The sequence below is a fragment of the Pygocentrus nattereri genome, chromosome 19 (genome assembly GCF_015220715.1).
Source record: "Pygocentrus nattereri isolate fPygNat1 chromosome 19, fPygNat1.pri, whole genome shotgun sequence".
NCBI classification, from domain to species: domain Eukaryota; kingdom Metazoa; phylum Chordata; class Actinopteri; order Characiformes; family Serrasalmidae; genus Pygocentrus; species Pygocentrus nattereri.
In genome coordinates, this window is record NC_051229.1 from 37,219,280 (window position 1) to 37,234,065 (window position 14,786).

Here is a 14,786-nt window from a genome sequence, read left to right on the forward strand (position 1 = left end):
TCCCTCAACAAGGGGTATCACAAAATCTAAGGCCTTTTTGGAAATTTGTGCCTCAATTATACTCAGTTTCCAAAACTCTGAAGCACTTATTCCGCTGAATTCCACTTATTCTTTATACGTGATGTCAGTTGTTTGGTTTTTTCCTGCACTGTAGTCTTCTCAGTCTCTCACTGCCCCAGACTGGAGTAAACATAAACATAAATGTGACAAGATTTTCACTTGTAAAAAATCTTTATTCCACAATTGTAAGGAATCTGCATTTTTTTTCAGTAGTGAATACAAAAACAAGCATTTACAATCATATTGATTAATATACAGATACAAAATATACTGCTTAGTAATGTAATAACAAGTACTAAATAAATTAGAAACATTATAGGGCTTCAGTCATTTTTCTGGCAGACAAAGGAAACAAAAGCAATGACACTGCAGTTTCTTCTGGTACAGAATGTCCATTTCTGCCTCAGAGGACGTTTAGATGATCTACATTTGTGTTCTTTTCAGCCTCTTAACTTTAGTGAGGTTTATTTTGGGTGGCAAAAACTGGGAAATAATACAAATGTGGACTGACTGGAGGACTAGACTGGGAACCTGAGTAGCACAATGGAGAACGTCATGGATTACGGAGAACAGCTGGGTATGAAAATTCAATACTTTCATAATATGACTCCAATATCATCGAGCACAAAATCCATTTTATCTAATATCCAAATTTAGATACCTAAGAAGTCGGTCTATATGGCACCCATGAGCCAATAAGCATGCTTGTTCCAAAATCTATGCAGCTGATTGGCTGTCCAAATGACATTCTGTATGCAAGTGATTCATGTCAGAGACTTTTGATTAGTCTGGAATCTCTTGTGGTCAGTAAACACACAAAAAGAGGTACCGAAAAAGGTTTGTTCTGGAATCAGTCCTGAAATCATTATATCGAAAAATGTCAAATGATACCCAGCCTTGTTCATCTTTGCACAATGCCATAGAATATCCATTTTTAGTTCTCTGAAGAACCTTTCAAAGGAGAAACCGCTTCTGCAAACGTGAGCGTGAAGAACCTCCACATGACCTAAAGGTTCTAGAAAAACCCATAAATTGGCACAGAAACTTTATAATGTATAAAGAATGGAAAAGAGTTCAACTGTCCTAGTTTTAAACCAACATATACATCCCCTTTTCAGCCTATAGCAGTTAAGCCCTGCCCACTCATACTGAAGCTATAAGGAGTGTTTCAGCTCTGAATCTATTTTGAACGAGGCACAATGCAGGTCAGCTAATCAGAACAGAGCTCATTTACATATACTGGTCTTGAGGGCACATTAAGAAAAATAGGCTGTTTAATTCTAAGAATTCGAAAATACAAGAACAATGTCGAACATGGACTCACCTTTAGATTTTCCACACACTGGTTCTTTAAGGAACCAAAAGTGGTCCTAACTGCTAAACGAACCTTTGGCAAATGGTAACATCCCAGCTCCTTTTTCTGGCCGATTGGTGTGAAATGAATCAGTGTTTTTCTAAATGAACCACATTTAGCTACATATGTGAAAAGCAGTGTCACTGTGACGTAAAATGCGTTGAAACAAACTATAAAAAATACAACTTGCCACATAAATACATGCAGGAATTTAACAGTCCTTAACATCTAAATGATAAATGTCTAAATGAATCTAGTGTTTTTCTCAACTCAATTTGAGTTATTTTTGCAGGAACATTTTGATCTATTTACAAAGGCGGGAAAAAAAAATATTGGCCTTATAATTGACCATTTGCAAAATAATGATTGACACGCCTCTGAAGTCAGTCCCAATCATCTCTAAACGTTCCTTCCTCCATCAAGTGAAGGAAAAATGTTGGAAAATCTCTTCAGAACAAACCTGCAGTGAGAGTGGCAGCAGCAGTCAATTAATCAGAAATATTAGAGCAAGAAATGGTGAAGGATGTTAATGAGGAGTGTATAATGCCCGATTCTTGCTATCCTGGTCATCTGGAGGTCAGAGCTGTTTTTATTTCATTTTTGACCAAAGTAAAGCTCAATGATTATTAACAGACTAAGTTTAGATAAACTTTATCTGGGCTACTGTATTTATTAAAAATCATTTTAATACAATCTCTAACAATGAATAAAGTTACAGAAGGATGTTCGGATCAGTTAGCTAGCTAGTTAGCTTTTCTTAGCTTAGCTGCTGACAGTTAGCGTGATAATGTTGTTCAATTGAACAGAACTGTACAAAGCACACATTTATGATGCCGTTTTAGGGCCACTGTAAAAAAATACTTCCGAGAATAAAGTCTTAATATTTTGAGATAAGTCATACAGTATGACATTTTGAGAATGTCGTAATATTTAGAGAATAAAGTCGTAATATTTCAAGATGAAGTCACATGGTACGACATTCTGAGAATAAAGTCGGAATATTTCGAGATAAAAAGTCATACAGTACGACATTTTGAGAATAAAGTAATATTTCGAGATAAAAAGTCATACAGTACGACATTTTGAGAATAAAGTAATATTTCGAGATAAAAAGTCATACAGTACGACATTTTGAGAATAAAATAATATTTTGAGATAAAAAGTCATACAGTACGACATTTTGAGAATCAAGTCGTAATATTTAGAGAATAAAGTCGTAATATTTCAAGATGAAGTCACATGGTACGACATTTTGAGAATAAAGTCGTAATATTTAGAGAATAAAGAATAAAGTTGTAAAGTTACAAGAATAAACTTGGGATGTTTGTGGATAAAGTAAGGGAATTGTAGGGAATTGTAGGGAATTGTAGGGGGCTGCCATAACACGTTGTGGCCACGGTTGCTATAGTGGCAACAACCACTATTCTCCTTCAACAAAACAGACAATTTCCTCCGAGTCCGTCTGGCTCTTTATTCTAAATAAACACAGTTTCTTGCACAGCCGTTTCAACCTTTTCTTATACTAATAACTGAGGAGACAGACTATTTCTTTATGGGTGAAATCGATATGAAAGTATACCTCTACAAAACTCCACCTTATTTTAAGATGTTTCATCAAAGTTTGGCGAAAGATCTCATGTAAAAGATGGCGAGGCTTCAGTGTTAGCTTTAGCATTAGCTCATCTGAAGGGACAGCCTCCGTCGTTCCAACCTCCTCCTTATTGTAACAACACGAACACATGGACAGGACTGGGAGGGGCCAATCGTGACACTTATTACGGAGAACTTTCCGCAACTAAACAGCTTCCCTGCTTTCATTAATGTAAACGTGTTTTCCAGAATTTTGTTCATTTAACTGGCCTACATTCATACTTTCTCCAACACATTTGTCTGCACTGCAGATCTTTTAAGGCCAGTTTATTTCTGCATGAAAAATGTCCAAATGTTCTCCTCTGTGAGCTTCTAATGTTTTACTGCAGAACTTTTTAGTTTGTTAGCTCACGTGCCACAGCCTCTACCAGTTAGGTAGGTGAACTCGAAGTTTGACGGACGTAGTGACAGTAACTAAGGGAGGCAGGACTTTCTCAGAATTCTGCAGACAGTCAACTGATGTAGCCAAACCTCTTTTGTTCTCATGTCCTCATGTACATTTGCTGCTTTTCTGAATCCTTTCTCTTCGGAAAGATAACTGTTCTAGTTAATATCTAGAAGCTCTATCACACGTTTTCGCTTGTGTTTCAACAAGTCAGCAGTGGAACACTGGAATAAATAGCTTTAAGTGTTTTTTGTTGGAATCAGGATGTGGTAGTCCGTCTCAGCTTGGCGGTTCTAGATAACTGGGCACTTTATCTAAAGGTGTCCATGAAGGCTTTATATGACTCTAGTGTTTCCGGGCCTTAGAAGCACAGTGGCCTTCTCTATGGCTTTCCTTTATCTCTGCTCGAGCGCCCAAACCTTTGGGTATCAGAGACGTGGCCAGCAGTTGATGCTGGACTTCTCCGTCCTTCACAGTTGGCTGGACGGCGGACGCGTGTCCTTTCCCAGTGATAACACCGGTGGGTTTATTTGCTCAGTTTGAGCCAGTCTCTCCAGGGAGACTGGTTGGGCGCTGGGCTGATCTCTGGCGTGCAGGACGGCGAGGCTGAGGGCTTCCTGGATTTGCGTAGGAAAGACAGACGGCCTGCTCCAGACCGCTTCCGGTCTGACTGCTGCTCTGTCTGGTGCTGGCTCTTCAGCTGCTGGTTGATGATTATCTGGATGTCGTCCTGTGGGAAAAGTAACACCACATTAACGAAACTGTGAAGACATTTACCGCTGTCTACTTCTATGTCTGTGCACAGTACACATGTAGGTATATAGTGGACACTATGGATGGCATCAGAGTCATATCATGTTACCAAATGCGACTGATATTGTGAAATGATATTTGATGATGTGTTTATTGTCCTCTGGAGGAGCTCAATGTTTCGGTGACGCTGGGTTACTGCAGTAAAATATCTGCATTTTATTCATTTTTCTGCACTTGTGACCCTTCAGAAATAAATATTATATTCCTCTGTTATGCTAATCCAGGGAGATTTAGTCCAAATTATGATGGATATCAGCACTGGCACACAATTCCCATATCACTGCATCCCAAATGGACACAAATGTTAGTGGTACGTCATCTGCTTTTATGCACTGTTAACCTGGGTGATAAAACAATGACCATAATCATCAAAATGAAATATTTTCTGATAAAATGATCATGTTGTTCCCCTCTCCATCCCGGTATCAGTTGCAAAGCCTGGAATTTTAAACAAAAGGTATTTTGGCATGCTAAGTACCTTTACAACAATGGGCAGGGACAAGAAGTCACAAACCAGCAGGACAGTTTAGGGAAAACATCTGAAAAAATGCAACTAGAATAAGCCATTTGTTTTCTCCACAGATGTAACACACAAGACTAGACCAGATATAGACTAATCCTCCATCCATCCATCCATCCATTTTCCAAGCCGCTTCTCCGTCAGGGTCGCGGGGGGAGCTGGAGCCAATCCCAGCAGTCTTCGGGCGGAAGGCAGGATACACCCTGGACAGGTCGCCAGTCCATCGCAGGGCAGACACACAGACACAGACAGTCACTCACACACTCACACCTAGGGACAATTTAGCACACCCAATTGGCCTGACTGCATGTCTTTGGACTGTGGGAGGAAACCGGAGAACCCGGAGGAAACCCACGCAGACACGGGGAGAACATGCAAACTCCACACAGAGAGGACCCCGGTCACCCGGCCGGGGAATCGAACCCAGGCCCTCCTTGCTGTGAGGCGACAGCGCTACCCACCACGCCACCGTGCTGCCCTAGACTAATCCTATTCAGACTTAAACTAATAATATAAGTAAAGAAAGGAATTCTTATCAAAAATGACCAGTATTGTATAACATGTAAAAATATATCATGATAGGGCTTTTGCCATAAAACCCAAGCCTGCTGTAGTGTTTATCAATCTAAATAATGTAATGTGGCCAGCAGGGGGCGACCGCAAAGCAAAGAGCACTGCCATTCAGCCACAATGAATGTTATTAAGAGAAAAAGTTAATATGCTTCCTGATGTGTGAGAGAGTGTTTTATGATAGGTTTTAGCTAAAGTTTTGGCTTAAATCATTTTTTAAAAATCCATTCATGGTGGAGGGATACATGTAGGACGTTGTGAGGCAAAATAGTCCCCAAAGAAATTATTATTAAAACGCATTATTTCAGAATTTCCACTATTTTACCATCAAAATGGCTATGTCTGTGTTGTAGTCATGGTGACCCCTTTAAAGAAATCTGAGTCTCTAAAATGAAATACAAGTTGAGTTTGTTTACATCTCAGCCACTCAATTGTGAACATATTTCACATATATAAAAATAGGTGGAATTCCCCATCAGTGTAGGTCTAAAAGGGTTAATGCTGGAGAGACTTGTGGTTAGTTCATCGTCCTACAGGAAACATGAAGTAGCAGTGTGAAAATCGACCCTGACCTTTGAAGCTTTGATCGTCAGTTAGTGAGCAAATGTGAAACAGACTGATCAGGGTCTTCCAAGAGTCCCTCCCACACCAGTGTTACCCACCTGCCAGGCCTCCAGTTCCTGAGACAGCTCCAGTTTGCGCTGGATGGCCTCTAGCAGCTGGTTGTTCAGGCACATTATGTCATTCTTACTGCGCACGAGTTCTGCCTCCACTGCTGTTTTCCTGCAGTGAAGAGAATTAAAACCACTTTCATTGACAAAGATCCCCATCTTTTATCATATGCTGCAGGAAAAGACATTGACGAAGCCAGTGATGGAAAGAAGTCAGCACATCGTGCATTTAAAAACAAAAGCTGTGATGTATATACGATCCATACAGTCGCTCTGACAGACTGTAATACACTACAGGAAGCGTAGGGGGCGATATGGCTTCTACTGTTTCATTTAAAAAGCTCTATAATGTTCATATGATCCACACAGTCACTCTGACAGACTGTAATACACTACAGGAAGCGTAGGGGGCGATACGGCTTCTACTGTTTCATTTAAAAAGCTCTATAATGTTCATATGATCCACACAGTCACTCTGACAGACTGTAATACACTACAGGAAGCGTAGGGGGCGATACGGCTTCTACTGTTTCATTTAAAAAGCTCTATAATGTTCATATGATCCACACAGTCGCTCTGACAGACTGTAATACACTACAGGAAGCGTAGGGGGCGATACGGCTTCTACTGTTTCATTTAAAAAGCTCTATAATGTTCATATGATCCACACAGTCGCTCTGACAGACTGTAATACACTACAGGAAGCGTAGGGGGCGATACGGCTTCTACTGTTTCATTTAAAAAGCTCTATAATGTTCATATGATCCACACAGTCGCTCTGACAGACTGTAATACACTACAGGAAGCGTAGGGGGCGATACGGCTTCTACTGTTTCATTTAAAAAGCTCTATAATGTTCATATGATCCACACAGTCGCTCTGACAGACTGTAATACACTACAGGAAGCGTAGGGGGCGATACGGCTTCTACTGTTTCATTTAAAAAGCTCTATAATGTTCATATGATCCACACAGTCGCTCTGACAGACTGTAATACACTACAGGAAGCGTAGGGGGCGATACGGCTTCTACTGTTTCATTTAAAAAGCTCTATAATGTTCATATGATCCACACAGTTGCTCTGACAGACTGTAATACACTACAGGAAGTGTAGGGGGCGATACGGCTTCTACTGTTTCATTTAAAAAGCTCTATAATGTTCATATGATCCACACAGTCACTCTGACAGACTGTAATACACTACAGGAAGCGTAGGGGGCGATACGGCTTCTACTGTTTCATTTAAAAAGCTCTATAATGTTCATATGATCCACACAGTTGCTCTGACAGACTGTAATACACTACAGGAAGTGTAGGGGGCGATACGGCTTCTACTGTTTCATTTAAAAAGCTCTATAATGTTCATATGATCCACACAGTCGCTCTGACAGACTGTAATACACCACAGGAAGCGTAGGGGGCGATACGGCTTCTACTGTTTCATTTAAAAAGCTCTATAATGTTCATATGATCCAGACAGTCACTCTGACAGACTGTAATACACTACAGGAAGCGTAGGGGGCGATACGGCTTCTACTGTTTCATTTAAAAAGCTCTATAATGTTCATATGATCCACACAGTCGCTCTGACAGACTGTAATACACTACAGGAAGCGTAGGGGGCGATATGGCTTCTACTGTTTCATTTAAAAAGCTCTATAATGTTCATGTGACATGGTGCCTCTGTCCTCTGAGGGATCAGATATTAAGCTTGTGCTGATGCAGGATTGGAACAGGCCTTAAGATGGGGAATTTTATCAGTATTTTCAAATATGCTCTTGAAACGTTAGTGCGGCTTTCCCTTTTGACATTAAAGGTCTCTCCTCACTCAAGAAGAGGAGCCTGATTTTGTAGGCCTGGAAATAACTGCCCAGGGATGTTGTTAGATAGTAGACAGACTTTCCTGTAAAGACAGTGGTCTCACAGATGGACCTTCCAAAGATCATGGCTCCATTAGTCAATTAGATCAATTAGTCTATGATTATTGAAGTTGCAGCCCGACTTGTAGCAGTGGTTTATATTCTGACAATCATATCTCACTTCATCAAAAATCATAGCCTGTTTTACAAAATTTCATTTCAGTGTGAAGATCCTGGAAGTGTCCCTTAACACACACATTTAATCACAATTGATCTTTTACATACTTAGCAATAGCGTCATCTCTGTCCTTTATAGCCCGCTGGACAATCTCTTCGTCCAGCCTACTGTCTGCTTTGAGTCTGAGTTCAGCATTCTCTTCTAGGAGCCGGGCATTCTAAGAGCAAGAATGATGGAGAGGAGAAAAAAAACGGTTACTGTAAGTAATAATAATAATAGCAATAATAATAATTAGGGGGGTAATGTTTCTGAAACTGAGACCAAAAGCATGATACAAACATCCACAGTCTTGTGTTGTGGTTCAGGAAGATCAACCACCAAACCCCAAACCCTGCCCCCCCCCATTGTGTTACTAAAGCAATAAAACTCATTTTTCATTACACAATAAACACTTTAACGCATATAAATCAAAACACTACGCTTCTATTTAAAGTGAGTCTGTATATCATGTTCCTTAGTGTTCTTCTCATGTTCTCTAGTGTTCCAAATTATTGGGTTTAAACCAAGAAATTTTCCCCCATCTCATAAAAAATGAAAAAAAAACAAAAATATCATGATTTTGTACAGCAAATGAGGATGCAATCCAATTTCAGCCGTAATCTTAGTCTTGAAACGGCCATTCCCAGCTCATCCCTGGATGTTTGTAACACAAAGCCTCAGTCAGGAGCCGTCAGCCATCGTCCCTGAAAGCTCGAACACATGAGCCATTGTCACCTGATCACGCAGCTCCTGTAGCAAGGCCGTCTTCTCACACTGGACACTCCCTACTTCCACAATGGGCTGCTTCAGCTCCTACAGACACAGCGAGACAGATATACGCTCAGTATCACTGGACTGAGGGCGATGTGAGGTGGCCCCTTTGTGTGGGGGCCACAGGGAGGGGTCTTATGTGCACAGGCTTGGGATCAAGTAACTGAGATATAAATGGCTTTCTATTCTCTCACAGGCTCACTCTCTCTCTCACTCTCTCTCTCTCTCTCTCTCTCTCTCTCTCTCACTAGTTTTTCAACCCGCTGCTCCCAGGCCAAGTTTTCAGCAACAAAGAGCATCGACACATGTCCCACTTTTTACTCACGTTAAAATTAACTGACAAAATAGCCCTCCCAACAGACCTCCCACTTTAATATGACCTGGGAGATGAGCATGGTAACTGGCTGGGTCAGAACTTGTGCTTAATGGTTGTTTTGAGTGGAAACTAAACAAACCAATGGGTGGTCTGTGAGTTTCACAGCAGTGTACTGATGTCTTTCTTGTACGAACAGGCTTTTAGTTCAATTACAACAACAATGAATTCACTTATGGAGCCTTCTGCAAGTTAATGACACATAACTACGGCCAGTCTTCCAAATCGCTGTTTAGAGTCCAGCCATCATGTGAAAGGATGGCACAGTGAAAGAACTGCTGGCGGGGAATCGAGTTTCAGACAGTGAAACGGGCAGCAAGGAAACAGGCAATGTTCGCGCAACGCTGCGTGTTTTTGTATATGTGTTTCGGCTTGGCCACAAGGCTCACCTGTAGTGTCTGACTATGTGCTATCCTTTCCGCCACACTTTTCAGTTGTCCCAGCATGCTTTGCAGGATGCCGTCTTCATCGCGGAGAGCCTCTGAGCCGCAGGCCACGGGAAGCAGCATGTCCAGGATTGAGGTCACCTCCTGTGTGACCTACAGACAAGAACAGATGTGTGCATTAAATATTTGTAATATCCTCATAGTTTAAAGGGGAATTCCACCCGTTTTTCAAAATTTCTGCATATTTCAGAGACGCTAAGTGATTCAGAGTGGTGTGGTGTGAAACGGCTCAGATGTCTGTACAGTGGTGGTTTATTTACTATCCAAAACGATCAGTGAAGTGAAGAGTTTTATATGGAATGTTGATGATGGGAAAACATATCTAAAAAATCTACCTTTGGGGACTATTTTGCCTCAAAACACCCTGCATGTACCCCTCCACTATGAATGAACTGTTAAAATGATGTGAAAACTCAAAACTATCGTAAAACAACATCTCATTATTAACAAGCACTTCACGCAGTAACTTTCTGTGAGGGAGCTTTAAGAGGTGGACGTCTGGTTCCTATCACCACCACTGTGAACAATACTGTTTCTCTAGAAGAGAGCATATTGATTCTGAATGACCCTTGTTTACAATTTTAATAAATAAGAAAGGATCTTATAAGTTTTTATAAGTAATACAGATTGTGGTAAATCTGGAAAAAAAAGCTTTCTACAGGGATTATTCTGCCTTTTAACACCTTACATTTACACCTCCACCCTGAATAAAACCTGTTTTATGCCACAACATTCTCAAAATGATCATAAACATTGTTTTGTATCAGGCAGCATATTTACAACCATTATGTGTAATACTGTTTATAAATGCTTTGACCATCTGGTTCCTATCACCACCACTGTGGACAAATTCAGAATTCTGATAATTCTGGGCAAATTTGGAAAAATTAGAAAAATTAGTGGAGTATCCCCTTTAACTATATACTATAAGCCCAAGTGTACTAGACGGAACTTTTCATATTCCATAATGAAAGTGTCCAAGTGACTTTTATTAACCAGCTGAGAATGGTCCACTAACCAAATAACATCTGGACAGCAAACTGACCACAAGATGAGTTGATAAACTGCAGCAACACACAAGCTACACTCTGTAACTGTATCTGTACATCTATAGTGGACCTATAAGGTTGGTGGAGTTCATAAAGTGGCCGGTGACTGTAGGCATATGGTTTATTATTATTTTAGATCATTAACAAATAGATACTGATATTCTAGAACAGCTGCTCAAATTCACCGTTATTAAATAATTTCCTTATCTCAAACAAGCTGCTCACTGACAAGGCTCTCACGCTGTTGCCTGTCAAGCACAGAACACATTTTCTGTGGTAAAAGCCACAACACTATACATAGTTCCTGATGACTCACAGCTGCATACAGTCTGAGGTCGGCACGAGTTGCTAAACACATCATTACAAAAGTCCCCCGTGACTCAAATGTTCAGGAAGGACCTTATTTTTCCAGTCTAAAGCTCAAGTGCTCCCTTCTGCAGTTAAGCGTTAATCAAAACCCAGCAGGTGAAAGCTCTATTTAAATAACCTCAACAATTACACACTCACATGTAACAGGAAGGCTCCTAGGAAAAGGGAGTGCTCATGTAAAGAAAAGGCCACTAAACAAATAATAAGGCGAGAGATTAAACTGCTGACTGTGGAAGTTTCTGTTTATTTCCACAAAGTGAGAATAACGTTTCCTTATTGCCTCTGTAAACAGAACTGTTCTCCAGACTAGGCATGACATCATCTCGCACCCTAAAAATATTTGTCCAGATATGAAATGTTCTTCGGCGAAGGAGTTCCAATCACTGCCCTTGAAGTCTAGGTCCTACAGATGTTCCAGCAGTTGATGAAACATTCATCTCCAGGGTCAGATTAGGAGTTTACAGCTACACTGCCTGACAAACGTTTCGCTTTTTGCTGTTTTAAATGCAAACGAGTACATTTTCTTTCCTGTTTGGCAACATAGCGCTGTTCAGATTGCACTGTTTTTCTTTGCAAAACTGCAGGAACGCCTGCTAAAAGCCCTATTTTGGGAACAAAGCCAAAGGTCACACATTTTATGCCCTTGTTTTGAGGTCAGCACTCAACTTCTTTCACCTTTGGGTCAAAAGAGTTTAAATATGTGCTTTTTACAACCGTTTGAAAAAGAAAACGAGGGACTGTATAAGTAATGTAGTAATACACTTATTTTATTGTTAAGCTTCAGTTTGAAACAGAATTGACCAATCAGGCTTTGGGAAATTTAATGCGAGAAGAAGTTTAGACACATCACTGACTACTAGCCGTAGTCTAATCAGGTTCTGGTTAGTTGTTAGGAATGTAAAACAGTGGAGGCAGCTCTATACAGGACTCTTTACTGAAAGAGTCACTGTATAACTGATACACTATATATATAACTTGAGTGACATCTCATTCTTAATCCATAGGGTTTAATATGATGTCGGTCCACCCTTTGCAGCTATAACAGGTTCTTCCAGAAGAGCATTTGTGAGGTCAGACACTGATGTTGGACGAGAAGGCCTGCCTCACAGTCTCCACTCTAATTCATCCCAAAGGTGTTCTATCAGGTTGAGGTCACGACTCTCTGCAGGCCAGTCAAGTTCTTCCACACCAAACTGGCTCATCCGTGTCTTTATGGACCTGCTTTGTGCACTGGTGCGCAGTCATGTTGGAACAGGAAGGGACCGTCTCCAAACTGTTCCCACAAAGTTGGGAGCGTGAAATTGTCCAAAATCTCTTGGTGCTGAAGCTTTAAGAGTTCCTTTCACTGGAACTAAGGGGCCGAGCCCAACTCCTGAGAAACAACCCCACACCATAATCCCCCCTCCACCAAACTTTACACTTGGCACAATGCAGTCAGACAAGTACCGTCTCCTGGCAACCGCCAGATCGCCAGATGGAGAAGCAAGATTGGTCACTCCAGAGAACACGACTCCACTGCTCTAGAGTCCAGTGGCGGCGCTTTACACCACTGCATTCCACGCTTTGCATTGCGCTTGGTGATGTAAGGCTTGGATGCAGCTGCTCGGCCATGGAAACCCATTCCATGAAGCTCTCTACGCTGTTCTTGAGCTGATCTGAAGGCATGAAGTTTGGAGGTCTGTAGCGATTGACTCTGCAGAAAGTTGGCGACTTCTGCGCTCTATGTGCCTCAGGATCCGCTGACCGCTCTGTCATTTTACGTGGCCGACCACTTCGTGGCTGAGTTGCTGTCGTTCCCAATCGCTTCCACTGTGTTATAATCCCACTGACAGTGGACTGTGGAATATTTAGTAGTGAGGAAATTTCACGACTGGACTTGCTGCACAGGTGGCGTCCGATCACGGCACCACGCTGGAATTCACTGAGCTCCTGAGAGCGACCCATTCTTTCACTAATGTCTGTAGAAGCAGTCTGCAGGCCGAGGGGCTCGGATTTATACACCTGTGGCCGTGGAAGTGATTGGAACACCTGAATTCAATGATTTGAATGGGTGAGTGAAAACTTTTGTAAATATAGTGTACAAGCTCAGATATATGATAATGTCTGTTATAAGCTTCAAATAAAACATATGGAATTTCTTTTACAGGCTTCAAATGCTTCTGCTTAATCTAGAATGGTAAAAAATGTCCATGTGTTATTTAGGAAAAACCTGCAGGGAAGACACTTTGATCAATTGCCTATTTTGCCTTATTACACCCTGCATATATCTCTCCGCCCTGAATAGAACTTTTAAAAACTTTATGCCAAAATGTTCTCAAAATTATTGTAAACACTCTCTGGCATCAGACAGGATATTCGTAACCTTTATGTGTATAAGTATTTGTTTCCACCGTCTGGTTCCTATCACCACTACTGTAAATAATCCTGAAATCTGATAATTATGATTTCTGATAAATCTTAGCCATTTAACTGGCAAAAAATCAGTGGAATTCCCCTTAAAGTATATTATATAAACCAAATTGAACAGAATGAAACTACAAAATAAAAGTGTCAGAGTGAGAAATGTTCATGTTACTTGGCTTTGACTTTAGTGCTAACACACCACTAGAAATCCCATAGAGGGCTAGCAGAAATTAGCATTGTTGTTAAGGTATTTATGAACCTAAGGTCTAGCTCTAACCGTCGTGGTTCCTCACTGTTATTTAGGCAAAACCTGCAGGGAAGACACTTTGATGAACATGAAGCTGAGTGTCAAAGATAAATATACCCTGAGGGGTAGTTCAGAGCCGATTTATTTAGTTGATAAACACCAGACTGTAGAACATACGCAGTCTTTCTGCAGTCTATTATCCTCAAGGCAAACACAATCAACACAGTCAGAAATAGGTCAAGTAAATAGAATGTAATGTACGATATCTGGGCTTCGTTTCAAAGCAGGTTGTACCAGCCTGGCACTCTCAGGTCACTGAGAGACAGAGGTGGTGTAATTTGGGTCAGTCACCTGCTCCTTGTCTTGGCTCCAGCCCATTGCGTCTAGACTGTGCTCCATTTCGGACAGGAGGGATGCTTCCCCGTGGCCGCTGCGCTGTAGGGACACCTCCTCCTGCATCTCCTCAAGCTGAGCCTGGAGCTCCTGCACTCTGCCCCGTGCAGCCTCCACCTCCTGCCATGCCTCCGTCAGCTACACAGATACAGATGTGAGGGACAAACCACATTATTTAACATATTAGCTAAAATAAAAAGAGAAGCAGTGTTTTGTGTGTTTAACAACTCTTTACTTTGCACGACTACTTCTAGTTATTATTTCTATTTTATTTTATTTTGTTATTTATTTATTTTTCATGTACTTTATTTTGCTCCATGAGATCCACTTTAATCTTTAACTCACTTTATGCCTCACAACAAAACAGGCTTGTTTTGTTACTGTGCCTTTAGGACTCATATATTCAAATGAACTCTGTTCTGATTGGCTGCTTCATTCAAAAAGCAGTCGAAGATGAAACCCTCCTTACAACTTCAGCATCAGTGGGTGGAGCTAAACTGCTGTAGGAAGAACAGGTGCATTATTGTAAAAACAGTCAACTCAAAACAATGTTTATAAAGCTTATTGTCCATATATGGACTGCATGGACTGGTGAATTAATGCTTTGAAACTAGAAGTTTAGTAGTGTTTACACAG

At 41.0% G+C, this 14,786-nt stretch overlaps 1 protein-coding gene across 2 annotated transcripts in view; it reads right to left on the reverse strand.

Annotated features, from left to right (window-relative positions):
• Positions 1 to 254: 254 nt before the first annotated feature.
• si:ch211-235m3.5 (BICD family-like cargo adapter 1) overlaps positions 255 to 14,786 on the reverse strand; it is a 48,583-nt gene continuing 34,051 nt past the window's right edge. Inside the window, exons 5-10 of one of the 2 annotated variants that reach the window (XM_017691739.2) lie at positions 14,109 to 14,288; positions 9,633 to 9,782; positions 8,835 to 8,912; positions 8,168 to 8,277; positions 6,015 to 6,135; positions 256 to 4,179 (exon numbers count right to left, since the gene is read on the reverse strand). In XM_017691739.2, coding sequence (XP_017547228.2) covers positions 3,976 to 4,179; positions 6,015 to 6,135; positions 8,168 to 8,277; positions 8,835 to 8,912; positions 9,633 to 9,782; positions 14,109 to 14,288 — 843 coding nt within the window. In that variant the 3' untranslated portion in view covers positions 256 to 3,975. Of the gene's footprint in view, positions 4,180 to 6,014; positions 6,136 to 8,167; positions 8,278 to 8,834; positions 8,913 to 9,632; positions 9,783 to 14,108; positions 14,289 to 14,786 lie in introns of both variants that reach the window. The other variant, XM_037531181.1, reaches the window with a different exon arrangement.